This window comes from Hydra viridissima, unplaced genomic scaffold (assembly GCF_058129835.1).
Source record: "Hydra viridissima isolate aposymbiotic clone 2 unplaced genomic scaffold, HvirCarnegie_v1 scaffold_13, whole genome shotgun sequence".
Lineage (NCBI taxonomy): Eukaryota > Metazoa > Cnidaria > Hydrozoa > Anthoathecata > Hydridae > Hydra > Hydra viridissima.
In genome coordinates, this window is record NW_028324312.1 from 2,210,523 (window position 1) to 2,237,353 (window position 26,831).

The window sequence follows — 26,831 nt, forward strand, 5'->3', positions numbered from 1 at the left end:
TGAATGGAAGAATACTATTTCTGAGGCAGTTTTAAGACGTATGCCAAAGTAAATTAGACAGCTGTTTTCAATTATTTTGACCTTTTGTGAAAATGACAATCCTTTACATCTCTGGAATAAATACAAAGCTTTTTTCACTGCTCAGTCCCACTTCTAATAGCTAAACAAGCTACTCTTCATCAAGTTAAAAAAATTATTAATCAAAGTGGTGAAAACGCTGACTGATTACAATCTGTCTGTTATTAATGAGTTTATAAGCTTAAATCTAGAAAATTTTGATGAAAATGTTCAACAATCTACTGACGAAGCCAATCGAATGAGATTGTTGCTTAATGTCAATCAGTTAAATGTATGAAATGCTATCCTTGCTGCACTGAATGAGCGACCAATTGTAGAAAACCAACTTTCTAGATTGTTTTTCATGGATGGACATGCTGGTAGGGGAAAAACCTTTACTTATAATTATTTGATTGCTGAAACCATAAGTAGGGGCTTTAAATCTGCTACAACTGTATGGACTGGCATAGCAGCAACTCTTCCTACAAATGGATCAACATTGCATGGCTTATTCAAACTTCCTTTTCCAATATTGGATAATAGCACATGGAATGTAACTCCTAACACTATACACGGGCATTTTTTATACAAGTTAGTTTCTTTTTGTTTGATGAAACATTCACGATACCTAAACATGCCTTAAATGCAATTGATAGGTTGTTAAAAGATATTTGCAACAACAATTTTCCGTTCGGAGGAAAAATCATTCTTTTTGGTGGTGACTTTAGGCAAATTCTGCCTGTTGTGAAAAAAGGTCAACCAGCTGAGATAGTAGAATCGTGTATAAAATATTCTTTGCATTGGCGAATTTTCCAAATGGCTACTAAAACTTGGGAATATAACAATACCTGTCAAAGAGGAGGATCCTTTTAAGGATGCATGGAAATACCAAATCAGTGCATTATTTGAAATAATGAATCGATTATTGAAAAGATTTTCGGAGATGCTGATCAAAATGATTATTCTAAACGCGTGATTTTAACACCAACTAATGTTGATTCATTATCAATCAATGAACAAGTAGTTGAATCTCGTCTGGGTGAGGTCAAAATTAATTTAAGTGCTGATCAAATTGATACCGATGACGTTAATGAAAGAAAAAACTTTCCTGTTGAGTTTTTGAACAGCTTAACTCCTTCAGGTATGCTACCTAATTGTTTAAAATTGAAAATTGGTTGTGTAGTTATGCTACTTAAAAGTTTAGATCTCAAAGCTGGGTCATGCAATGGTACTCGAGCGAAAGTTTGTGCTATTCAAAATAATTATACTGATGCAGAGGTTTTGGCAGGTGTTTTAGGTAGTAAACGGGTTTTTGTTCCTCGAATTCAGTTGGCTCCATCAGATTCAAATTTACCTTTTGTTCTGAAATCTCGTCAGTTTCCTGTCAGATTGGTTTATTCAATGACAATTAATAAATGTCAAGGTCAAACATTTGATAGAGTAGGGGTATACCTCAAAAAACCGTGTTTCTCTCATGGCCAACGATATGTTGCATGTTCAAGACCTAGATCATTTAATAGTTTGATTTTCAAAATTGATAAACATCTCATTCAAGGTATGGTAGGTGAAAAGTGTTACAAATAATTTATAGTCTTTAGATTTTCATTTTAAAAATTTTTTGTTTGTAGGTTGGGAGGACATTTTGTATGAATAATTTTATTTATTATTTGAATAATATTTTGCCTTTAAATAACTTATTAAAATTTATTTGTTTTATTTAGATTTTAACGGAGCTTGTGGTCGATATGATTAAACAACGTCAAACTAATGAGAATAATTTAACGCTACTAATGAAATTGTAGATTAATTTAAATAATGAACCTAGTTCATTAATTGTAAATAACATTGATCAAGACTAGAACTTTATCATATATAGTTGTATTTATCAAAAAGTTTAATGAGATTAGTTCCCAACCCTAATTAAGGTATATATGAGTTTCAAGAACACAAGTTTGATTTCGTTGTAAGTTAAGGCAAGAGTAAGGCATAAAAATTGAAATAGAAGAAACTAACACCAAAGTAATGGAAAATTGGGAAGAAATTATCATTGGTAACTTAAAATACTATAACAACGTATTAAGTCAACGATGAATGATGTCAGTTGAACAAAAAGCTTGGATAGACAATACCATAATTTTTTTGTTTAAAAATAAAAACTAACTTGGTGGGAATTACTTTATTTGAAAGTATTTATATTGAGCATGCATAATAAAAAGTTTTATGTAGAATAGGTTTGCAGTATTTACATTTAAAATAAATAGATCTTGTTTTATCAATAAAAGTGAAATGTATGATCTTTTTGTAAAGGATTAAATTTTTTTGGAATACAAAACAAGTGTTTTATATTTTTTATATTATATTTTTGAAATATAAAACAAGGACCAAATTATTTATATAATCAATTTTTTTCTTGAGTAAAATCAATGGTGATATATTTAATAGAATTGGATATAAATATGGGCATGGAAAATTTGAATTGCATTTACATTTTCCTTAATTTTTTATGTCAAACGCACCTAATTCTCTGAATATTAGTAACAAAAGCGTGAGTCATAACGAATTTCATTTGGCAAAGATACATCTTCTTTATCACAACGCCTTATATAGTCTTAATACGCCAGAAGTAGCTTATAAAATGTTCAAAAAGGCAAAACGGAATTTTAAAAAAGAAATGTTTGAAGATGATGTCGTCAGTGCTGGGCAAAATACTTTTTAAAAGTATTTGAAATAAAAATAAAATAGTCTACCTAAAAAGTATTTGAAATGAAAATAAAAATAAAATACAAGGAAAGTATTTCAAATAAAAATACATTATAAAACTATTTTCAATACAAAATACAAAATACTGGAATTGTAACGACTCGAATCGTACATCACAACTTTATTGACATAATTTAACCTTTAAATTAACATTTATTGGCCTTTAAAAGTAACAGTTTATCGAATGTTGCATCACTAAGACAGTTCCTTCGTGGCGTCTGAATTTGTTCAGCGGTGCTAAATAACCGCTCAACAGGTGCGGATGAAGGTAAGGTCGTATTGTACCTCACAAATACGAGTTTTATAACTTCATATTTTGCCAAGATTTTAAAATCCGTACCAGAGTCGCTTAAGTACGATAAACGTTCGTTGTTGACTGTTGTTTGTTCTGCAATGTTAATTTCGCTAAACGAGAAAAAACCATCACTCATGCCACTGCCACCAGCTGATTGAGTACCTGGAAGTGGGTCAGGGTCAGAAATAGTATTAGCTCTGTCCAACAACTGTTGTTGCTGAGACTTAGCTGCACGAACGAAGAGATCACGACAGAAATCTTTTTTATCACCTGGAACCCATCTCATTTTGAAGTAGGGATGCGATACTGCTGCAACTATCCTGCTGGCATTATGTTCAGAAAATGATAGATGAACCTCAAATCTTGTTTTTAAGCTTGTAAGCATAGATTCTGCAAATTTCTTAGCATGCTTCAGTGATTTCTGCTGCAGGTCCTGCAACTTCTGCTGTACGGTGTGCAGCGTCGAAAATACATCGCCAAAGTACACATTGTCACCTTGTAAACTGTCAATGGCAACAGCAATAGGAGCCATTATCATTACATACTCTTCTAGACATTCTAACTCCTTCTTTTTGAACTTTGGCAACTTCAAAACGTCGCATATTTCTCCAAGCTTATCTTGCAACTGGAGAATGCATTTCAATGCATCATACCGGGAGTTCCATCGTGTAGGGACTGGTATCAGTATTGCCCTTGCGATGATTTTTTTCACAGCATCCGATGCCTTGGAACTTCTATGAAGCAAATTCCAAATGCTGGTACACTTGGCCAATGCAGCTCGATAAAGACGTTTGAAATTAGCATCAGAAAAACATGCTTTATATACATCAGTAGTTGATGTGAGGCTGAGAGAGTGACTATTGCAAGCTTCATGGTGAGGCAGAACAACTTCAGTATCGTCATCCGTGTCTTCGCTAACTGGTAAATTTAGGACTGCAGTCATGTCCGCTATTTCAACATCATTGTCGGAATTTTCTGCTTCATCATCATCACCAGTTCCTGTTTCCTGAACTTGTTCTTCAGCAGTTGCAGAGATCCCTGAACCAGATGCAGTACTGCTAGTATTTACAAAATATTCTCGGAAAGCTTTACTGAAGTTAGAGGCATTATCTGTTACTGTTGCTGTAATTTTTTCCACGTGTAACCCATAATCATTATGAACTTTTGAGATCATTGCAGCCACTGAGTCGTAAGTATGACTTCCAACAAAACGTTGACAGGAAAGAGCAACAGATATACGTGATCCTGAACATTCAGTACTAATATCAATATAGTGAGCTGTCATTCCTAAGTAGCTCTTTTGGTTCACTGACCAAATGTCAGCTGTTGTACAAACAAATGGTACTTTACTGAAGACTGTTCTTTTATCATCACGCATTTTTTGCAAACGGGCGTTTAATCGCTTGCCTAATCTTTTGCGACAAGGTATACTGACATTGCAATTGAGTCCGTGGTTCAAATTTTTGAACGCCGGCTTTTCCACTGTGATCAAGGGGCGCATTTCCTGCACAACGTAGTCAGCAATAAGCTTGTCAACTTCATCCTGTGAAATAGATGTTTGATTTCGAGGCATATTATGCATTTGTTTCAACTTCTTAGAAGCAGGACCAGATTCGACAGAAGGTCCACCTCCAACTCCAGATTCCATCTCAGCTACCGAGCGCTTACGCTGTTTTGCAACTGAAACCTTGTGCTGCTTGTATTCCTCGATTCGCTTTTTGCCATGAGCATTCTGCAACAACAACAACAACAGTCAATCAACCGAGATTATTGCATTTATTTGTGTTATGTTATAGCATTAGCGTTTGTCTGTGTTGCTTTATGTGTTTATCGTTTTTACTGTTTAGTGCGCAATATAATATAGTGTTTTTGTAGTTATATACATACCTGAAGATGTTGAGTAAAATTAGAAGTTGCTTTCAGTGAACCACTGTAGGTTTTTTTGCCAACACATAACATACACTGTGCAATAATTTTAACATCCCCTGTAGTTTTACTTTTAGATATAATTTTGAAAAACTTTCCATCAAGTATGGCAGGGACGGCTTGTTCACTCTCAGCATTTTCATTTTCTACAATTTCAGTCGTTTCCCTCTCTTCCGCCATTTTGAATTTTTGGTAGATTGGTTCCCTCTAATATAGTAATTAAATAACAAATTACCATTACCAAGGGTGGTCCAAGGCAGCTCAATCCAGCCAAAGAACTTTTTGTAGTTGCGTCATTGTGTAATTCATTGTGCACAATGAATATGTAGTTCAATGGCTTTATATGGCTCGTTGTGCATAATTCATTGCGCACAATGAATTAAGAAATGATATTTAAATTGTAAAAGCGAATGAACGTCCGGATGAAATACATAACGTATATAGAATGTAGTCGTCTTAATATTACACTTTTGGAAACCAAGTTACTTTTCCACCAACAGCAAATTAATTAATAATTTGCTGTTGGTGGAAAAGTATTTTGTATTTTGTGTTTTAAACAAAATAAAAAATGGCCTTGAAAAGTATTTGAAATAAAAATAATACAAAAGTATTTTAAATAGTATTTTAAATACTTTCATTTAAAATACTTTTTAAAATACTCAACACTGGATGTCGTTTACATTTACGAAAGGGAAGTCGTTAGTGCATCGTTTAAACTTTCGGAAGAAGTTTATCTAACTCCCAAAAATATTTTTTTTTTTAAACGAAATTATACAGTGGATTAAAAAACAAACCTTGTTAAAAGGTCCTTATTTTCTTGATAACAAAAGAACAATTATATAAATATAAATATAACTAATTTTTTACTGATATCTTTTAAAATATACATGTATCGTTATAAAAAATTACAATTGTAAAATCTTTTTCAGTGTGCACTTAAATTAATTTTATACGTGTAATTATTAATTATGATAGTAATTCTAATGTATGAACGGTTGTATTTTTTACACAAACGTTACATAAATTTCCGCCATAAGATAACATATAACTGATACGTAGATATATAATAGAAATTAGGCAACGGCGTTACCGCACTGGCGGTGAAAAAGTTCCGGTAAAATGCGGTAAAACGCGTAATACGCATTTTTACGCTTTCTTACTACAGAAGACGGTAAAATTGCGTAAAAATGCGTAAAAACGGTAAAACGGCGTAAAAGCGGTTAAAATCGGTCATTTCGGTAATTTATGATAAAAGTTAGTAAAAGCGGTAATTATTATGGTAAAATAGCGTAAAAAATTACTTTCTTTTTATCAAGTCAGATAGCTGTTAAATAATTAATTGCCTCCTAAAATTAAACTAGCCTCCTATATAGCCTTGACAAAAGTCATGTTTTAGTTGACAAAAGTCAAGTTTTTTAGTTTACAATAACACAACATGCAGTTGCGTTATTAACCTTCTAGCACAAGAATTGGGTAGTTAAGAACTATATGGTACATAAAAATGTTATTGCAAATGCTAATTAATTTTATATTTGAGATTTCCGCATAAGCTAACAAATACTTTTTCTTCACGACTATTAAACAAAATAAATTCAAACAAACTAAAATTAAAACTCGTACTTAGTTTTACTGAGAGTATGTATTTTATTATATTTATTCTAAAAAACAAAAAGCAGGAAGTTAATACACAATAAGTTATTGTAAGAATGTGTCTTGTTAGATTAAAAGATATTTATGTTCGAAATTTATGTAAAATTGTAATGTTCCATTATTTTTATGAAAAAGATCTTATGCTAAACAAAATAATAGATTTTTATTTGAAACTTATCAATATTTGAGCTTAACATAAAAATTGATAATTATTAGTTTCTTAATTTGATTATTATTAGTTTCAGTAATTATGCGTAAATGCGGTAAAATTTACGAAAACCCAGAATTTCTGAGTAAAATCATGGATGTATAAGAGAAGGACGGGCAACTGATTGTTTTACATCAAAGAGGCCGCAGAAATTAGCGAGCAGTGCGAGTTTTAGACTTGCACAGCTCGCTATGAAAAAGATCTTATGCTAAACAAAATAATAGATTTTTATTTGAAACTTATCAATATTTGAGCTTAACATAAAAATTGATAATTATTAGTTTCTTAATTTGATTATTATTAGTTTCAGTAATTATGCGTAAATGCGGTAAAATTTACGAAAACCCAGAACTTCTGAGTAAAATCATGGACGTATAAGAGAAGGACGTGCAACTGATTGTTTTACATCAAAGAGGCCGCAGAAATTAGCGGTCAACAAAAAAATCTATCAAAATGGCTACCCATAGTTGAAAAAAAAAACCCTCTGATCACGTGGTATTAATTTAAACTTTTATAGCATTTGTTTAATAAGACTCTTCAGGATAAAGTAACTACATCACGCTTTGACAAATTACTAAACAAATTACACCAAGGTAATGGAAATTAGTTGTCAGCACGAACAGATTTTCATCATTTATCAAGATAAACATTTGTAAATTTGTGAACTCTTTTCGTGTAAACAAAATCTGTCAATAATAAAATAGACCTGTTAGGATAATTTTAAAATGACTAAAGAAAGTATAGCGAAGTATAAAAAAGCTGAAATGAAATTTTTATTAAAATCTGGTTTCATTAAACTCCTTGGTCCTTCATTCACCATCTTTAAATTTGTGTATTTGTTAAGAATTTTTTCCAGTATCTTGCCATTTTTTGTCTCGACTACTCTGAAAGCTCCATAATATATATTCCATTTTGCATTTTATTGTAGTAGGAGTATTTTCTAATGGGCTTTTTTATAATTCATTTTATAAAGCAAAACCTTTTAAAAAGTTATTAAAATTTATAACTATATTGCAAAATGCGTCCAGATACTTCATGATTTCGTTTTTCAAGACAAGAAATTTCAAGAAAAGAGGAATGGTCAAGCAGAGGCAGATAATTCTGGTACCATAAGAGGATATTTTGGTCTTAATAATAAAAACAAAAGGATTGATGACCTCCCACATAGGAATACAGGGGTTTTGCTTGCACAAGGAATAGACCACATGATTTCTTAGTTTCCTGGTCTTCAGAGGGAAGACCATTACAAAGTGGGTGTTATTGATGCTGCATCCAACATGAAGAAAGCAATCACGGAAAGCAAAGAGATCAGTGATCATCTAACCTGTGCCGATCATCTGCTCAACACTTGTTTAACAAAGGCTGTAGAAAAATCAGAAGGAATCAATGGTATAATTAAGAAATGAAAAGGACTTGCTCAAAAGAGCCACAAAAGTTCATTAGACTGGCAGGACATCAAGAAAGCGTGCGTGGAAGCAAATATAGAACCAGTCAAGATCATTCAGCCAATTCATGATATTCATATGAACTTCAAACGTCCGCAAAACTTTGTATCCGTTATGATTAGTGGCAAAAAAAATGTAAACAAATAATATATACTAAAAGCCAATCTATTGAAATTGATTTAAGTTCTTTTTTGCTTACAATTATGCAATCACAGTATTACAAAAGTCCTAATTTGGAAGCAAAAAAGATATACGAAGAAAAATTATCAGTCTTAGATATTATTTTTGATCCGAATTCTTTATCAGAAAAAGACTGTGAACTAACTAATTACGTAAACAAAAGGCCTAATGTGATATTTGCTCATATATACAGCTACCTAATCAACTTTCCAAGTCAGTTTACAAGTTTTAAGTTTAAAATTCTACAAAGTTCTTGAATTATACAACTATGTAACCAGTGGTCTTTTTCATGCAAAATTCATTCATGGTGCAAAGTTCATAAAATCATTTATAAATAACGACCTTTAACTAATTCACTTAGATTTTAAGTGTTACGCAAAAAACGTAAAAGTACTTTGTAAACGAAGAAAATAATTTAGTTGATTGAAAACAATTACTTTCTTTACAAAATAAAAAGCGTGGCAAATCATCAATTCAAAGCCATTTAAAAAGCTTAGCAATTTATTCAAAAATAAAAAAAAGCTTTATTTTTTGACTGACGTCAATTGTTCTTTAGATTTTTCACTTCACTTATTTTTTTATTCGTGTTTTTTATTTTAGACTTTGTTTTCACTAAAAATACTTTAAAGCTACGAATGCTATTTTTCTTTAGTTAGGAATATAACAAAGATTTTAGGATAGTAATTATTCAAAAAAAGACTTTTGAGGATATAAATTAGGGTATATCATACTTTTGCATGTTTTAATTTTTATTCAGTATGTCATTTTTCCTATGTATTCATAAACCCTGAGTTGAATGGTATAATTTATTTTGGTGAAAAAACAAGTCTAGCTACCGGGAAAACGTTTTTAATTTTCAAAAATATTGTGTTTTTTTACTAAATGATGACTGTTTATGTTATAAATGTACATAGTAATTATTTAAAATATTGTTTAACCTTATGCTTAATTTTTATAATATGCTTTGAGTTTTTAACAATATTATTTTGTGTATACGTATCAGTTAATATTCAAATATACTTTGAAAATATTATAACTACCATTTTAGATTTTATTTCAAATTAATTGCTATACTTGCTGTATTTATATCTTCCAGATTCATAATATATTAAAAAAAGAAAAATGGCATTATCAGTTAGCAAGAAAACCAGAAAATTGATTAACACCAAACTAAGTGAGTATCTTGGAGGTCCTAAAAAGTTTCTCCAAACTGAATTTCCAACATTACGTGATTGTTTGCAGCGATGACTAGATCTGCAGCGAAACAGAATACTAGTCTGTGAAAAAAATCCGCGTAACATATCAATGCAAGAAATTTTTTCTAATGTTGCTAATGAAGTTGCAGAACGGTGGCTCATTTCCAACACAGAATTTAAAGAACCCATAGTTTGTGGAACTAAAGCAATAGCACTAAGAATTAATAGAAGTTGGTCTGCATTCTCTAAGATAGCTCGACACAAATCTCAAAAGGCAAACAAAAACTGCTGGGAACCTAGACTTGATAAACTTTTAGATATTGCTTTTTGCAAATGCAGAATCGTTTACTGCAGTGATAATGATGCCCCTTGCAACGAATCTTGTGATGACGGTGCTCATTGCTTTTGCAAATGTGACTTAAATTTAAGAATTCCTAAAAAAGAACTTATTTGGATAAAAACCCAGCGAGAAAAACAAGGCAGTGTTTCATGAATGCAAGAATTTGGTCTTGACCTTAAAGAGACTGCCGAACTTAGGCTAAAATGCTTACGCAAGTCACCTGAACAAGCAAGACTCACGCGACAACGTGAAGAAGCTTCAAAGTATAAGTTAGAATCATCAGTCTCTATTTATCCAACCGATGTTAGATTTGATGATGAAAGTACGGGTGTTACAATAGAAATTAATAATAATTCCAATGATGTGATTGTCAGTGATAGCGATAAAGTCAGTGATAGCGAAGAGGACTCGACAATTCAAAATCAAGAGAGTTATGTTAAACGAAACTACCTTGATATTAGTAATGCTACTGTTGCCTCTATCAGATTTAGTGTATCATCGACTGCTACTGCTGCTATCACTAATGGTCTACTGAAAGATATTATGAAGGCAGGAAAACTTGTTGAAGATAAAAAAAAATCTCATATGTGATAGTATGAAAGTTTTTCGTGCCAAAGAGTGTGCTATGAAGTATTCCAGAGTAGAAGAAAATTTCGACTGTGAAAGAAATATAATTACTGGAATTTTTGTTGATGGTAGAAAAGATAAAACTTTAGTTCTTATCCATGATAAAACCACAGGCACCTTCAGAAAACAAATTATCAAAGAAAATCATATAACTGTGACAGAAGAGCCTAGAGGTCGCTACCTTACTCATTATACACCAAAACCTAAGTCAGAAATATCTAAACCAGCTAAGCAATGTGCTATTGGATTATTCGACTGGTTAATGGAAAGAGGTAAAGATCTTAATCTCCAACTAATTGGCAGTGATACTACAAATGAAATGTCTGGATGGAAAGGTGGAATGCTTCATTTTGTGGAAGAACTTCTCAATCGAAAACTTTTTAGATCTTTTTGCTGGCTTCACATTAATGAACTTCCATTCCGTCATATTATGGAAAAACTTGATGGACCAACTTCTTCAGATAAAGGATGGAGTGGAGCAGTAGGTAAACTGCTTTCCAAAGTAGAAAATCTTGAAAGAATTACTAAATTTATGCCGATTCCGCTTCTGGAGCCTCTTGTTACTATAAGTGAAGATTTCTTAAAGCAAATGAGCACTGACAGTTTAGTCGCATGGAAGTATTTAAATGCAATATTGAAAGGAAAGCTCGATCCTGAAGTAGCAGCTCTTAAATGTGGTAGATTGTCTCACAGTCGATGGCTTACTTGTGGCATGAGATGCCTGCTTCTCTATATGAGTAAACATGATTTTGAACCTGATAATGCCGAGATCTTAAGACTGCTTGCAACTTGGGTGACTCAGGTTTATTTTCCAATGTTCTTTGAGATTAAAGTTAAGCATGAAATTAAATATGGTTCTTGTCATCTTTTAAAAGTGTTTCAATTTTGGCAGAAGCAAGATGATAGGATTAAAGAAGCATCTAAACTTTATCTCAAAAGTGAATCTTAGTGGGCTCATCCTGAGAATATACTTGTCTCACTTCTCTGTTCTGATAACTCAGAACAAAGGTTATTTGCCGTCGACCTAATATTGGCAGTTAGGGCCGGAAGTGAACTTGGCTCAACAGATGTTAGACCATTTAAAGTTCCGCAAACAATAAACCTTGATGCTTGTGACATCAAAGAACTTATCGACTGGGAAAAAGAGGTCATCACTGAACCAATTTTCACTGCAAATATGTCGTTAGTCCAACTCAATGCATTGATAGTTTCTCCCCTGCAGCTACCTCTATACTCATTACATACCCAAAGTTGCGAGAGAGCAGTCAAATTAGTCACAGAAGCAGCTCAGTCAGTCTGTGGTTGGGATAAAAGAGATGGTTTTATAAGAACTCAATTGCGAAATCGTGAACTAATGCCTTTGTTTAAATCAAGAAAAGACTTTAAGTAATTTAAGTAATTACTAATTTAGTATTTTTGATTTTTATTTATACTTTGTTGTGCATAACATTAAATGTTAAATAAATACTTGGTTTTAATGTTGATTTTATAAGAATTTTGGGGAGCTAAAACAAAAATTAAGGCAGCCAGATTTATAATTTGAATTAGTATTTTGAGTAAGTGTAAGGGGAGGGGGCTTTTGTAACAAAGCCCCTTGCTCCTACTCTACCTACTCTATCTCCTACCAGTGCGTGTATAAATATATATATACTAATTGTAATATATCTTGATCTTATAATCATAATAAAACTATCTAATACTGAGAGAAGGGAGGGGGGGGGGGGCGGAAGCCCTAGCCGTGCATTCTGGCTCAAGAATCCTGGAAGCTAAATGATAATTTTGTGTTTTATAACAAATGGTTTATTTTTTACCTAATATTATTTTAATTTTTATTATTAATTGACTAAAAACTTTTAAAAATTAAGCTTTAGTTATAAAAGACTATTTTTTTTTTTAAAAAAGCTAATTTTAAAACCAGTTTCCCGGTAGCTAGACATCAATATTTTTCAAAAATATTATTATATTTGAATTCCCTGTACCCAAATACATAGGAATCCAAGCGTGCTAGTCAAAATTCTGAAAAATTAATTTTTGGCTCAAGTATGATATACCCTAATATAAATGTCATTTCGAAATTACTTTAAAATAAAAGAATAGACAGTTTTTATGAAGGTAGTTAAAAATACCGTTAGTAAATAAAATTTGCTGATAAAGCATTTAGTGTAAGCATTTTATTATCAAGTTAATAAATCGTTTGTGTTTTTAAATGTTAAGAACTATTTGCGTTAAACATAAAAAAATAATACTATATTAACATAAATTTTTACAAACCAAAAATTTTAATAAACAAATAAAAAAGTTTAATTTCCTAAAACAAAATTAATAAATACAAAAATCAAATTTTTTTTTTTTTCAATTTACACATACTAAAGTTAAAACTTAGAGAAATTTATACGCTATGATTTACTTGCGCGGTCTAATCTCCCCTGGCCGTAATTATTTATTGAATTTAATTACAAAATACCATATAGCAGTGAAAGTTCTTATTACTAACATTTTATTCGACCGAAATTCTATTCGATTAAAAAAAATTCACTCAAAAGAGATATTTTTATTTCACTAAAGTAACGAAAATTTTTTTAACTGCGAAAACATTTTTAACTTTTTAACATTCTATTCGAGCCAAATTCTATTCAATTGAAAAACGTTTCGCTTCAAAGACCTCAATATTCTTCAATTACTTTGACTTAGAATCAATTCAATAAGATAAAAGCGACAACAAAATGCCTTCAAATAATGGAAAATATTATTTGAAAAAAAAAAAAAAAACAAAAACAAAAGTCAATCAAAAAATATTGTAACATTATTTGAGAAACACAAAGAAACAACAAGTGTGCAAAACTATAGCCAACAATGTAAATCAGTGGTAAGCAAAAGTTCTTATCAGTCTGGATCTTTTGTAAGCGAACGTCCTCATCAGTCTACATCAGCAGTAAGTGTAAGTCCTCATCAGTCTACATCAGCAGTAAGTGAAAGTCCTCATCAGTCTACAGCAGTAGTAAGCCAAAGTCCTCTTCAGCGTACATCAGCAGTAAGTGAAAGTCCTCATCAGTAAACATTAGCAGAAAGCGAAAACAATGTATACGCAGTTCCTTTAACTTCAGTTCTTCGAAAAGGAAACAAAAAGAAAGTCAAACTAGCACAAATACCAATCAAAAAGGAAGATGACCTACGACTTAAAACAACAGAAATGTATGAGATGTTATTTCCCGATTTTTTTTATTCGTCATCAAACCAAGGTTGGTTTTGTAAAGTTTACATATCGTTTGCCCCTGGAAAAAAAGTAACCGTGCATTTATTGAAAACCTGGCAAATTTGCAGATCACCGCTCAGAGCGTGCTAACGATCACTTAAATACGCATAGGCAAACTATTAAATAGGCATAGCTTTAAAAAATAAACAAGCATTTGATGAAATGTTTAAGCAAGACTCGAGTATCTAGAAAATGCTACGTGAAAATACTCTTACAAAAGAAATATTAAAAACAAGTAACTCTCGCTTCATTATTACAACCTTCTTTCGAGTCACGAATTTGTTAATCATGAAAAACTGAGCAAATACTCATAACTTTTCAGACATTGTTGAACTTATTGCTGCGTGTGGTTGAAAGGAAGTTAAGGCGAACGTTTTTTCTGGCCTAGCAAATGCAACATACATGTCTCCAAAATATATTGCTAAGTTGTGCTATACTTTAGTGCTACAGCTTTAAGCCATTTTTGTCATCATTTCGATCAGATGCAATTTATAGTACGCAACTCAGTTCGTGGTAAAATCACTTTACGTTACTTTAGTCATCTGCAGATTTCTAATTTTACCATGAAAACAAATATTTAATCATAATTTAGCAATCAGAAACTTAACAGATACTGCAACGAACATATTAAAAAAACACTATGTAAAGCTATACTTACACTATATAATACAATAAAACACTAGCCTTCTCAGGCTTTACATACGTCTTTTGAAGGTGTCTCACTGCAAGTTTTCAGCTAGGAATTCTCTTTTCATGTGCGCCTACATGATAAATACAAATATAGTTTGCATATTGAATATAGTTTTCACTGTACAAATAAAAGCATAACTTAATGTAATAAACTATGAAAATTTCCTGAAAACATAAAGCCTTTAAAGAGGCGAATAACTGGCATAGTGATTCCATTCAAATGGTTGAGGATTGTAAATAAGTATATAAAACAATTTTTTTTCATAAAATAAATTACCAGCAAGCATATAAAGAACATTAGTGACTTTCTTACATGCAACTAAAACTTGTTAATTTAGTTTGTTACTAAACCTTAACTTATTTCTCATTAAAAAACATGCACTATGTATTTTTTGAAATCTTATATCCTAGAGTGTTTATAGTAAAAGAACGTTTGTAAACAAAGAAAATTTTAATGCTCAAACTGCAAGGATTTTTGAGTTAAAAAAGGAAGCATCTGCTACACAATTTAAAGAAAATCTCTTGGTTGAAAACTTTTCGGCTAAGAAGTTAAATTGTTTCTAAACTCTGTATCTAAAACATAATTGTTTCATTTTAACCTGCCATTTTTTTAAAAAAAAGTATATTCTTTTTAAAAAAAATGCGTAACAGTATATAACAGTATAATAGTATATAATAGTAGTATTTAAATAACAACATTGCTTAGGGTAAAGAGTTTGGCCGTCGCCCATCCCCACCGACCATCCGACACTATGAGATCTCATAGAGGATGGTCGGTGGGGATGGGCGACGGCCAGGGCGGTCGGTCGGCCGGATGGTTAAGAGTTTGCAAATCTTTCGTATTAACAAGGATAACAAGAATAAAACTGGTTTTTAACCAATAGCAAAAAGGATTAACATAATCCATACTGTATAAGCTACCTCAAGAAAACAACGCCTCATAACGCTCCAACGAGAAAACATCTCTGAAAAGTTACAACGCTTCTACAATGACTAAAACAAAATTAGTCAAAAAAAAAAACAACTTTTGAAAAAAAACAACAACGATTGCGATGAAATATTTAGAGACATTATTATACTAATTATGGGTGATTATAAAACAAAAAAAAAGACTTGGGCTAAAAATAATTGGGCTAAAAATGATAGTTGCAATTCATGAAATATTAAGTACCTATTAAATAATATATATTTTTCTAATTTAGTTAAGTAAATATAATTCCTACAGAAACGTTTAACGTTTAATGTCGTTTTGTCATTAGTTACTAGGCTTTGAAAAAGCGCGTTTTTCCGCTGCACGCGGCCATTGGAGAAAAATCTCTTAAGCGAGTTGAAACTTTTTTCCTGTTGGAATTTAATTATTAGTTTAGATATATTACTTAAAGAATCATGTTAAGATAAATAATCATCGTTAAGATCATATTATAATTGAAATGAGTATATAAAATAGTTATATATACATTTTTATTATATAAAGAAGAAAGGATTTAAATCATTAACCCTACTTTTATGTTGGGGTCCAAACGGACCCCACGAGTAGTTTGTTTTTGCATTATATATTTATGTAGTTAGTATTTTTTTTCAAAATTTTATATATCTGTTAAAAATCAGAAGATGTACAAAGACCAAAAAAATATTTTTTGAACATTGCTTCCTTTTTTTAGTTATTTTCAAAATATACATCAATGATGTTGGGGTCCATATGGACCCCAACATAGTTTTTCTTATAAACTTAATTGTTTTTCATAACTTATGCTTTTAAAAACTGTTTTTATTTTTTTATTTGTAACTCAATCTTTTTCTTTGATATTTTTAGATAAATTAGCTATATTTAGATTTCATAACAAATATTAGAACTTATGGCTGAAACTAAAAAAAGAGTTTGTATTAGATACACTGCTGAACAGGCTCAGGAACTATTGTTTGCATCGCTTGATAAAGATTCATCAAGTGAAGAAGAGTTAATATCTGATGATGATGAAGAGGAAGAAGTTGTTGAAGTAACAACAGACAGCTCAGAATATACTGAGTCATCAGATGATGCTGATTTTCAAGTAGATACTCCTGCAATTCCAAAAGTAGAGAATAAGTCAACACCAGTATTAGGAGCTAGAAGATGTAGAACTCGTGGTGGAGTTAGAGGTACTAGCAGTATTTATGGTAAAAATAGTCAAGGGAGAATTAGTTGTGCAAATCAGGTATTAGAAAGAGGAAATATACATAATGATAGAGCTCAGGAAACAAGTCCAGGTAATACTAATGAAATAGTTGAAACTGAAGTGGAAGTTAGCAATACAACAAATGTTTATAAGTGCCCAAAAAGTAATGAAATATGGCAAAAACAAAGACTAAACAATTCTAAAAAATTTGCAGCACAAAACGTCATGAAATTAAAACCAGGATTAACACCATATGCAATAAATATGACAGATTCGATAAATGCTGCTTTTCAACTTTTTTTTACCCCAAAGATCTTCAAGATAATTCTAACTAAATCAAACAAAGAAGGTGAAGTTGTTTTTAAAGAAAAGTGGGCACCAATATCTGAGGATGAACTAAATGGGTTTCTTGGAATTTTATTTTTAGCAGGTGTTTATCGATCAGCAGGTGAAGCTACAGAGGAGCTATGGGACATTAGTGATGGTCGGCAGATTTTTCGTTCTGTAATAAGTTGTGAGCGTTTTCATACCATTTCAAGAGTTTTGAGATTTGATGACAAAGCAACTCGATTACTAAGACGCAGCAATGACAAACTTGCACCTATTCGTGAGGTTTTTGACATTTGGGTACAAACACTTTCAAATAGTTTTAGACCATATGAAAATGTTACTGTTGATGAACAGCTGGTTCCATTTCGTGGACGTTGTTCTTTTAGACAATATATAAAATCCAAACCAGCTAAATATGGGTTAAAGGTATGGTTATTGTGTGATTCTAGTACCAGCTATGTCTTGAATGCACAAATTTATACTGGTCGTGTTCATGGGGATGGCCCAGAAAGGAATCAAGGGCAACGAGTAGTACATGATTTAGTTGAAGTCATAAAAGGATCTGGAAGAAATGTTACAATGGACAACTTTTTCACATCTGTAACACTTGCACAAGAACTTTTGGAGAAAAAATTAAGTCTAGTTGGAACGATGCGCAAAAATAAAAAAGAAATTCCTACAGAATTTCTACCTGCTCGAACACGAGAAGTCCACTCTTCGTTGTTTGGTCACCAAGAACAATTGACTTTAGTCTCATATGTCCCAAAGAAAGGAAAGTCAGTCATTCTGCTGAGTAGCAATCATCGTGATGCAGAGTTATCAAACCGCCCTGACAAAAAACCACAGATAATTCTGGACTATAATTCAACGAAGGGGGGAGTAGATACTCTTGACCAAATGGTCTCTACTTTTTCTACAAAGAGAATGACCCGCAGGTAATTATAAATATAGCAATACTCTATATAAATTTATGAAATCTATTATTTATTTGTCTATTTTTTATAATTCAGGTGGCCTATGGTAATCTTTTACAACATCCTAGACATATCTGCTGTTAATGCCTTTGTAATTTGGATGCATTTAAATCCTACATGGAATAAACAGAAGACGCATCGCAGAAGATTGTTTTTAAAAGAACTCGGTAAATCTCTGGTAGCAAACCAACTCCAGTCAAGACTGTTACTTCCAAATTTGTCTTTAAACTTACACGATTCTATTTGCAAGTCACTTGCAAATATTTCATCACGAAATGTTGTATTAAGTTCTTCAATGTCGTTCAACGATCCACAAAATAACACAAAAAGAAGCAATGATGAAAATAAAGCAAAAGATAATAGTAATTTTGGTGTGAAAAGAAAACGAGGTAGATGCAAGCTCTGTAATAGATCACTTGATAAAAAAGTTCGAACTACTTGTAATAAATGTAACAATTTTGTATGCTGTACACACAGCAAAATTCTTTGTGAACACTGTGCAAAGTAAACCATACATGCATATATATATATATATATATATATATATATATATATATATATATATATATATATATATATATATATATATATATATATATATATATATATATGTATGTATGTATTTATGTTTAGATTTTTTTCTGTTAATAACAAAGTAATGTTTTATTTTTGGTAAAACAGAATAAAATTATCTTTTTTAATCTTTTTAAACAAAGAATTATTTTATTAAAAACATAATTATTTAGTTGGGGTCCGTATGGACCCCAACGTAACAAGTGCAAGTCAGTTAGCGACGGCATAGTAGGGTTAATAAGATAAAGTAGAAATATTTTAATTCTTTTAATCATTTATATTTTGTTTGTTTTTGTTTTACTTTTTGCAGTTTTATTTTTATCATCTTATTTTTAAGACGGAATATAGGGGTATGGATGTTCTTATAAGTTATACTAATTCTATCTATAATATAATTCCTACAAAAATGTTCAATGTTTAACGTCGTTTCGTCATTGGTTACTAAGCTTTAAAAGAGCGCGTTCTCTAAATGCACGCGGCCATTGGAGAAATAACTCACAGGCGAGTTAAAACTGTTTTCCTTTCGGAATTTATTTTTTAGTTCAGATATATTAAGATAAATAATCATCGTTAAGATCATATTAAAATTGAAGTAAGAATATAAAATAGTTATATATACATTTTTAGTAGTTAAAGTAGAAAGGATTTAAAGTGGAAAGGATTTTAATTTTTTAAATAGTTTATATTTTGAGTTTAAGTTTTTCTTAATTTTTAATCGTTTATATTTCGAGTTTGAGTTTTTCTATAAGCAGTTTTATTTAAACTAGCATAAAGCAACCCAGAATACGGGTTATGGTCGGTCTGTTACTTAATTAAAAGTATTTTATTTTTAAGAATGAAAGTAGGGGTATGGATGTTATTTATAGTTATACTAATGCTATTTCCATAAAATGGTTATTACTACTTTGAAATTTCTGTGATGCAATTAAATTTTTTTGCTCTTTTTTAGAAAAATTATAAAAATAAATTAAAATTTTGTGTCAACACTGACGTAGCATGTCACATGTTATAGTATGTAAAGGTTAAATTTTGTTATAAGGATTACAGTTCTTATGAATAAAAAAAAAAAAAGAGAAGGTAAAGAGTATTGTTTGTAAATAAATATTTTGTATCTTTTCAAATTTTCTTGCGTCATTTTTAAAATTTTTGTTTGCACACGTTTATTGTTCACATATATGCTTTTTTGATATATATGTGTATGTGGTAATAAGTGCTTTACAGTTGCTTTATTAACGTGTTATAATAATGGAGTCAAGTTAAACAGTTTAAACGATTGCAGAATTTTAAAATCTAATCTTCGGTTTTTCTTGAATAAAAACCTAATGGAAATAGATATCAAAATAATTATTTTTCCAATTTGGTAAATAGGTTATTTCTTAATAGAATAAAAAAAAGTAGGTTTTGACTCATTACCGTTTACTCAGAAATTTCATTAAAAGGTAGGTGATACAAATTAAGAGGTTTCACAAAAGTTTAAACGATTTTATTCAGGATCAATTATTTGAAAATTAATTGATAAATCCGCTGCGAAATTTTTTTTCGCAGCGTATTTATCAATTAATTAGCAAATAAATGAGTAGTTTTTCAATCAAAAATTCATCACAACATCATCAGGCAGCTTTTTATTTATTAAAAAACAACTTAAAATATAGTGAATTTCAAATTAATTTCAATTGCGAATGGGTGTGACATCAAATAGCAAGTTATTGGTATGGCGCGGACAAAAAATCACACAAACGTTCAAATAGGCAAAATACTTAACATTTCTGAATATTGCGTTAGAAAAACCATCAAAACCTGGGAACTTACCAAGGACGTCTCCGACATGCCGCGTACTGAGAGACCATCCAAACTCAGCAACCGTGCCAAAAATGGTATATTCAGAATGAGCAGAGAAAATTCCAGACTCAGCTACAAAAAGCTAGCACAAATCTTCAATGAGTCAAAAAATAATCTAAAAGTTAGCAGAGAGCTCGTGAGACGAACATTGTCGGACGAAGGTATTGGAACGTACGTAGTTGGTAAAAAACCTATTCTTTCAACCAGGGATAAACGTAAACAACGAGTGTGGTCAAAAGAAAGGCTGGATTGGTCTGTAGAACAGTGGGCAAAAGTTATTTGGAGTGATGAAGCTAACTTCCAAGTTGTAAACCGCAAGGGAAGGATCTCTGTCAAAAGATTTGCAACTGAGAAATATTCAGACAGCTTTTTGCAACATCGTCGAAAAGGCGGTGGAGGTTCGATTGGCATCTGGGGATGTTTTTCTCACAAAGGTATAGGCTTCTGTGAGCTGTGTAAAGACCGATTTAATCAATATACCTCAATCAAAGAATATTTTTTGATAAAAAAAGTTCAATGTGATGCCCAGGTGCCCTAGATCACCAGATCTCAACCCAATCGAAAATATTTGGTCTTGGATCGACAATCAACTGACATACCATGAAATTCAATCAACTCAGCATTTAAAGCAACTTTTGAATGAGTACTGGCTGAAGGTACCTCGCGTGATGTGCATGAAATTCGTTGAATCAATGCATAAACGAGTTTATCTTTGCTATAAAAACAAAGGAGGACACTTCAAATATTAATTTCGCTTTTTTTTTTATTTTTGATTCGAATGTTGCAATTCGTTTAAACTTTTGTGCTTCTTATTTTTCCTTCAAGACTTTTAGTAATAGCTTTTTTCTAACTAAATATTAAAATTTTTATAACATGTTCATATTCATTTTAAAGCTAGTTAATTTTTCTTTAATAAGTAAAAAAAAATAAGTCGATATCATTTTACAGTTTTACTTTATTAAACAAAAACCAAACATACTTGATAAAAATTCTGCAATCGTTTTAACTTTCGTGAATAGCTGTATAATTGTTTTAAAAATGTGATTAAATATGTATATAAGGTATATATTCAATCTTACATACATATTTTAAAACATTTACTTTGTTAATAGTTGGTACATCAGTTTATATTATGTCTTTTCCGTGTTTTTAAAGTGCTGTACTTGGTAAACATCTACCTGAAAATCAATTAGTGTATTTTAGAGAAGCAGCAGAACAAATAACTTTATATCGGGCAGCTCAACGTGATTCGTAACTAACTGCATGGTTTAGGTTCAATACTGAAAATGAAAGAGCACATTGCTATTCGTATGTAGACATTCCTTATCACTTTACATTTGATGAAAAACATTCTAAATGGAAAGTTACACAAAGGGGCAGTAATAAGGTGATAGTAAGAATGTTTAAAGTTAATCCAACTGGAGAATTGTTTTTTCTTCGAATGTTACTTTTGCAAACAAAAGGAGCAACATCTTGAGAGGATGTGATTACTGTTAATGGTATTGTCCTTGAAACGTTTCAAGAAGCATGTGTTTTGAAAGGTTTGTTGCAAGATGACACTCAATGACAGAATACTCTTTCTGAGGTAGTTTTAACATGTATGCCAAAGCAAATTAGAGAGTTGTTTCCAATTATTTTGACCTTTTGTGAGCCTGACAATCCTTCACATCTCTGGTATACATACATATTTTTTATGATGGAAGATTTCATTCACTGCTCAGTCCCACTTATATTAGCTGAATAAGCTACTCTTCATCAAGTTAAGCAGATTGTTATTCAAATTGGTGAAACGCTGGCTCATTATAATCTGCCTGTTTTTTATGAGTTTATAGGCTTAAATCCAGAAAATTTTAATGAAAATGTTCAACAATCTATTGACGAAGCCAATCGAATGAGACTGTTGCTTATGGTCAATCAATTAAATGTATGTAATGCTATCCTTGCTGCACTGAATGAGCAAACAAGTGTAGAAAACCAATTTTCTAGATTGTTTATCATGGATGTACCAGCTGGTAGGGGAAAATTCTTTACTTATAATTATTTGATAGCTGAAACCATAAGTAGGGGCTTTAAATCTGCCACAGCTGCATGGACTGGCATAGCAGCAATTCTTCTTTCAAATGGATCTACATTGCATGGCTTATTCAAACTTCCTGTTCCAATATTGGATAATAGCACATGGAATGAAACTCTTACCTCTATACACGGGCATTTTTTATTCAAGTTAGTTTATTTTTGCTTGATGAAACATCCATGACACCTAAACATGCCTCATGTGTTGTGAAAAGAGGAAAACCAGCTGAGATAGTAGAATCATGTATAAAATGCTGTTCGCATTTGCAATGGGTGCAGAAGTTTGCTTTAACTGAAAATATGAGAGTACAAGATGGGGAAGGTGAATTTTCCCAATGGCTACTAAAACTTGGGAATATAACCTGTCAAAGCGGAGGATCCTTTTAAAAGATGCATTGAAATACCAAATCAGTGCATTATTAGAGAAAATGAATCGATTATTGAGAAGATTTTCGGAGATGCTGATCAAAATGATTATTCTAAACGCGTGATTTTAACACAAACTAATGTTGATTCATTATCAATCAACGAACAAGTGCTTGAATCTCGTCTGGGTGAGGTCAAAATTAATTTAAGTGCTAATCAAATTGATACCGATGACGTTAATGAAAGAAAAAACTTTTCTGTTGAGTTTTTGAACAGCTTAACTCCTTCAGGTATGCTACCTCATTGTTTAAAATTGAAAATTGGTTGTGTAATTATGCTACTTAGAAATTTAGATCTCAAAGCTGGGTTATGCTATGGTACTCAAATGAATGTTTGTGCTATTCAAAATAATTATACTGATGCAGAGGTTTTGACAGGTGTTTCTGGCGGTAAACGGGTTTTTGTTCCTCAAATTCAGTTGGCTCTATTAGATTCAAATTTACCTTTTGTTCTGAAACGTCGTCAGTTTCCTGTCAGATTGGTTTATTCAATGACAATTAATAAATGTCAAGGTCAAACATTTGATAGAGTAGGGGTATACCTCAAAAAACCATGTTTCTCTCATGGTCAACTATATATTGCATGTTCAAGAACTAGAGCATTTAATAGTTTGTTTTTCAAAATTAATAAACATCTCATTCAAGGTATGGTAGGTGAAAAGTGTTACACAAATAATGTGAAATTTTCTAATGTTCTTAATTTTTAATCTTTAGATTTTCAGTTAGGAAATTTACTGTTTGCAGTTTGTGAGCACATTTTGTTTGTATAACTTTATTTATAATTTGAATTTTTTTTTTCATAGTTTTTAACTAATATATCTGTCATTTAATATTACTTTAAAATTTGTTTATATGTGCTTTCATGGCCTACTTTATTTTTACGGCCGGATATTTTGTACTTCGAAAAAAATAAAATAAAAATAAAAAAATAAGGCCAGTTTTTTCGTAGGGCATTTTAAAAGCAGTATTTAGAGTTTCAAAACATATGGTTAACAAATGTTATTTTGTGAATTGTTGTTCAAACTATGATGGTAAAGTATCAAAAAATGAAGAGTTGACAAAAAAATTGGATTAAATTGGAAAAGATTGGACACCTACTAATTCTTCCGTAATATGTATCAAACATTTTGAAAAAATATATTATAAGAAAGGTAATGCGAATCAAAATTTTCGATTAATAAAAAAACTTAAGTCTATTCCAACTATTTTTGATTGCACAAATTTGCCTGAAGAAGGTCCATCACAACTTATAAAATCTTCTAATTCGTTAAGAAAATCACCAACTAAAAGAATATATTAGCCAGATCAATAAGGACAGTTTTTATTGAGAGATTTGATTAATAACTTTGATGATGTTACTGAAATTATTGCTCCAGATGCTTATCATTCTTTAAATATGATGATCATGTAATTTTTTATAAATTGAGTCATAGTATTTTATCTATTTCTGAAGTTACAGAGTGAATTCGCATAAACAATGAGGTGCATGTTAAATTATTTTACAAAGGTTCACTCCTGCCATTGTCTAATTGGTTTCGTATACTTTATAATTTTCCTACCTACATTAAATGACAAGCTGAATAATTTTCATCTATATTGACTAAGTTAAGTATATGAAGAAGCCTATTTTTTAAGCCAATATTATAAAGCATTCACTGATGTTACGATATACTTCTACAAAGTCATACCAACCTTTGAGGGAAGAATTGCCTTTACCACCAATATCTTTACTTAAAAAAATAACTAGTGCAAATATTGATGCTCTAAGTTGTTCAAAACATTTGAAATTAGAAGGGAAGATATCTCAAGACATTTGCTTGATTTTTGATGAAATGTACTTGCAAAAATGTGAAGAGTACTTTGGTGGAGAGATGATAAAATGTGAAGAGTATTTTGGTGGTAGTGATGAGTCTGGAGAATGGTATAATGGAATAGTTTATTTTATCATAGTTGGCCTGAAACCAAACATTCCATTTGTGATTAAATTATCACCTAAAAAAAAACAATGCTGAATGGTTGAAAGAAGAAATTTTTGAATGTCTCGTATTCTTACTGAATGTGAACTTAGTGTTAGAGTTAGTGTGTGTGACAACCATTCCTCAAATGTTTCTTGTTTCAAAAAAATACTTTGTGCATCAAATCAACAAGCTAAAGATATGTTTTTTATTTACAATCTAAAAAAGATTTACCTTTGTTTTGATGTTGTATATCTTATTAAAAATATCAGAAATAATTTGTTAAATTGTAAAAGATTTTTATTTCCAGATTTTAAGTTTGATGGATTTAAAGACCCTATAACTGTATGTGGTGGAGAAATAAAATGGAGCACCTTCCACAATATTTATGAAAAAGACCTCGCTCTTGATGCTGGTTTGCGTAAAGCACCAAAAATAACAATGAAAGTATTACATCCAGGCAATTTTAAACAAAACATTTCTTTAGCACTTGCAATTTTTGATGAAACTACTTCTGCAAAAATTCATTCATATTTCCCTGATCTTAAAAGTAGTACAAATTTTTTGACATTGTTTTACAAGTGGTGGGCTTTGTGAAACTCAAAATGTCAGTATTCAAAGTGTAATATTTTAGGTATTGCAGTTGTTTCTGGAGATTAAAAAAAACTGAATTTTTAAGGGAAATGGCACACTGGATTGAAGCTTGGCAATGTAAAAGGTACCAAACTGTGAGAAGTTTACTTTAAGTGCTCAAACAGCTGCAGCATTGATAAGAACACTTAAATGTCGTGCCTAATTGATTGAGGACTTACTTAATGACGGATATAACTTTGTTTTAACTGGGAGGTTTCAAAGTGACCCATTAGAAAGGAGATTTGGACAATATAGACAAATGAGTTGTGGAAGATTTTTGGTTGTTTCAAAAGATGTCACTATTTCTGAAAAAGTATTAAAAATCAGAAGTATAGTTAAAGAAAGTATTAACTTTGATGATAGTTTGAAATTGCCACTCGAGTCAGAAAATAATTTAACAGATTTGAAAAACTTCCTTCTTGATATCAATACAGTTCAGTAAACTCCAGAAATCATGATACAAGCACCAGAAAGTAGAGAAAGAGGTGCTGGTAAGACAGTATGTATGAGTTTATATGAGTTTTTATGAGTGCATTGATCATAATTTGTTTGCATGCGATATATGGACTCTATGTGGATGCCATTCCATTGGATTTAGCCATGGCGAACGATTATATTTTTCCAATACCACAAGGTTATAATCCGAACGGAACTCAGACCCGGCCGCGCAAGGTGCCCGATGAGAAGGTAAAGGTGGCCCCTGGATGGGATTCTCAACTATTTGGCGTCAATGAAAAAAACTTTAAGGACCCTGCTGCTGCTCAAATTGGTGAGTCAGTACTTACTGGAATGGCAGGTGCTGTTAACCTTAAGACAGCGATCAGTGCGGTTAAATTTGTTAAAGACATTTTTAAAGCTGTCCCTGATGTCGGTCAAATTAGGCGTATTTTGAAGCAAGCTAGAATGAGATGACGTCTTATGAAAAGATTAATATGAAGGAGTTTGGTCCTACTCGTCCTACCAGTTTAATGGAAGATATGTTGTATTCTGAATCTGATTGGAATTCTAATAGTCCTCGTTCAACTTCTTCTGATGATGTGAGTAGTTTGTTTTCTACTGATAGTACTCAAGATTCTTCTTGGATTTTCATTCTGATTATAAACCTGTTCCAACTTCTGATTTACCATATTATATGCGTTTGAAACGGACTTCTTATGAACCTATATATAAGCCTACTGACATTCCTTTATTACGAAATGTTAATGTTAAAAATACTTTACCAAAATTAAAAATACCTTACCTCCAG

The 26,831-nt window shown here is 31.3% G+C and overlaps 3 protein-coding genes and 1 pseudogene across 4 annotated transcripts in view; 2 read left to right on the forward strand and 2 right to left on the reverse strand.

Annotated features, from left to right (window-relative positions):
* Positions 1-26,831, reverse strand: part of LOC149880014 (uncharacterized) — a 182,187-nt gene that overhangs the window by 114,531 nt on the left and 40,825 nt on the right. The gene's annotated exons all lie outside the window — the stretch shown is intronic.
* The window catches only part of LOC149880024 (uncharacterized), a 74,587-nt pseudogene that overhangs the window by 36,023 nt on the left and 11,733 nt on the right, over positions 1-26,831 (forward strand). The gene's annotated exons all lie outside the window — the stretch shown is intronic.
* Positions 826-5,327, reverse strand: LOC149880026 (uncharacterized). Its single transcript, XM_090070805.1, has 2 exons — positions 5,000-5,327; positions 826-4,844 (listed from the first exon to the last, which is right to left on the reverse strand). Exons 1-2 carry the CDS (start codon positions 5,216-5,218, stop codon positions 2,964-2,966), a joined length of 2,100 nt encoding a protein of 699 aa, XP_089926931.1. The 5' UTR covers positions 5,219-5,327; the 3' UTR covers positions 826-2,963.
* On the forward strand, positions 23,176-23,704 carry LOC149880027 (ATP-dependent DNA helicase PIF1-like). The gene has a single exon (XM_090070603.1). The coding sequence runs from the start codon at positions 23,231-23,233 to the stop codon at positions 23,702-23,704; it is 474 nt and encodes a 157-aa protein (XP_089926729.1). The 5' UTR covers positions 23,176-23,230.

What these genes read in the sequence shown, in the direction of transcription:
- LOC149880026 (XM_090070805.1), bottom strand. Translation starts at nt 5,218, where the DNA reads ATGGCGGAAGAGAGGGAAACGACTGAAATTGTAGAAAATGAAAATGCT. An exon ending in ATTTTACTCAACATCTTCAG is followed by an intron (nt 4,845 to 4,999) that starts GTATGTATATAA and finishes TTGTTGTTGCAG; the next exon opens with AATGCTCATGGCAAAAAGCG.
- LOC149880027 (XM_090070603.1), top strand. Translation starts at nt 23,231, where the DNA reads ATGCTACCTCATTGTTTAAAATTGAAAATTGGTTGTGTAATTATGCTA.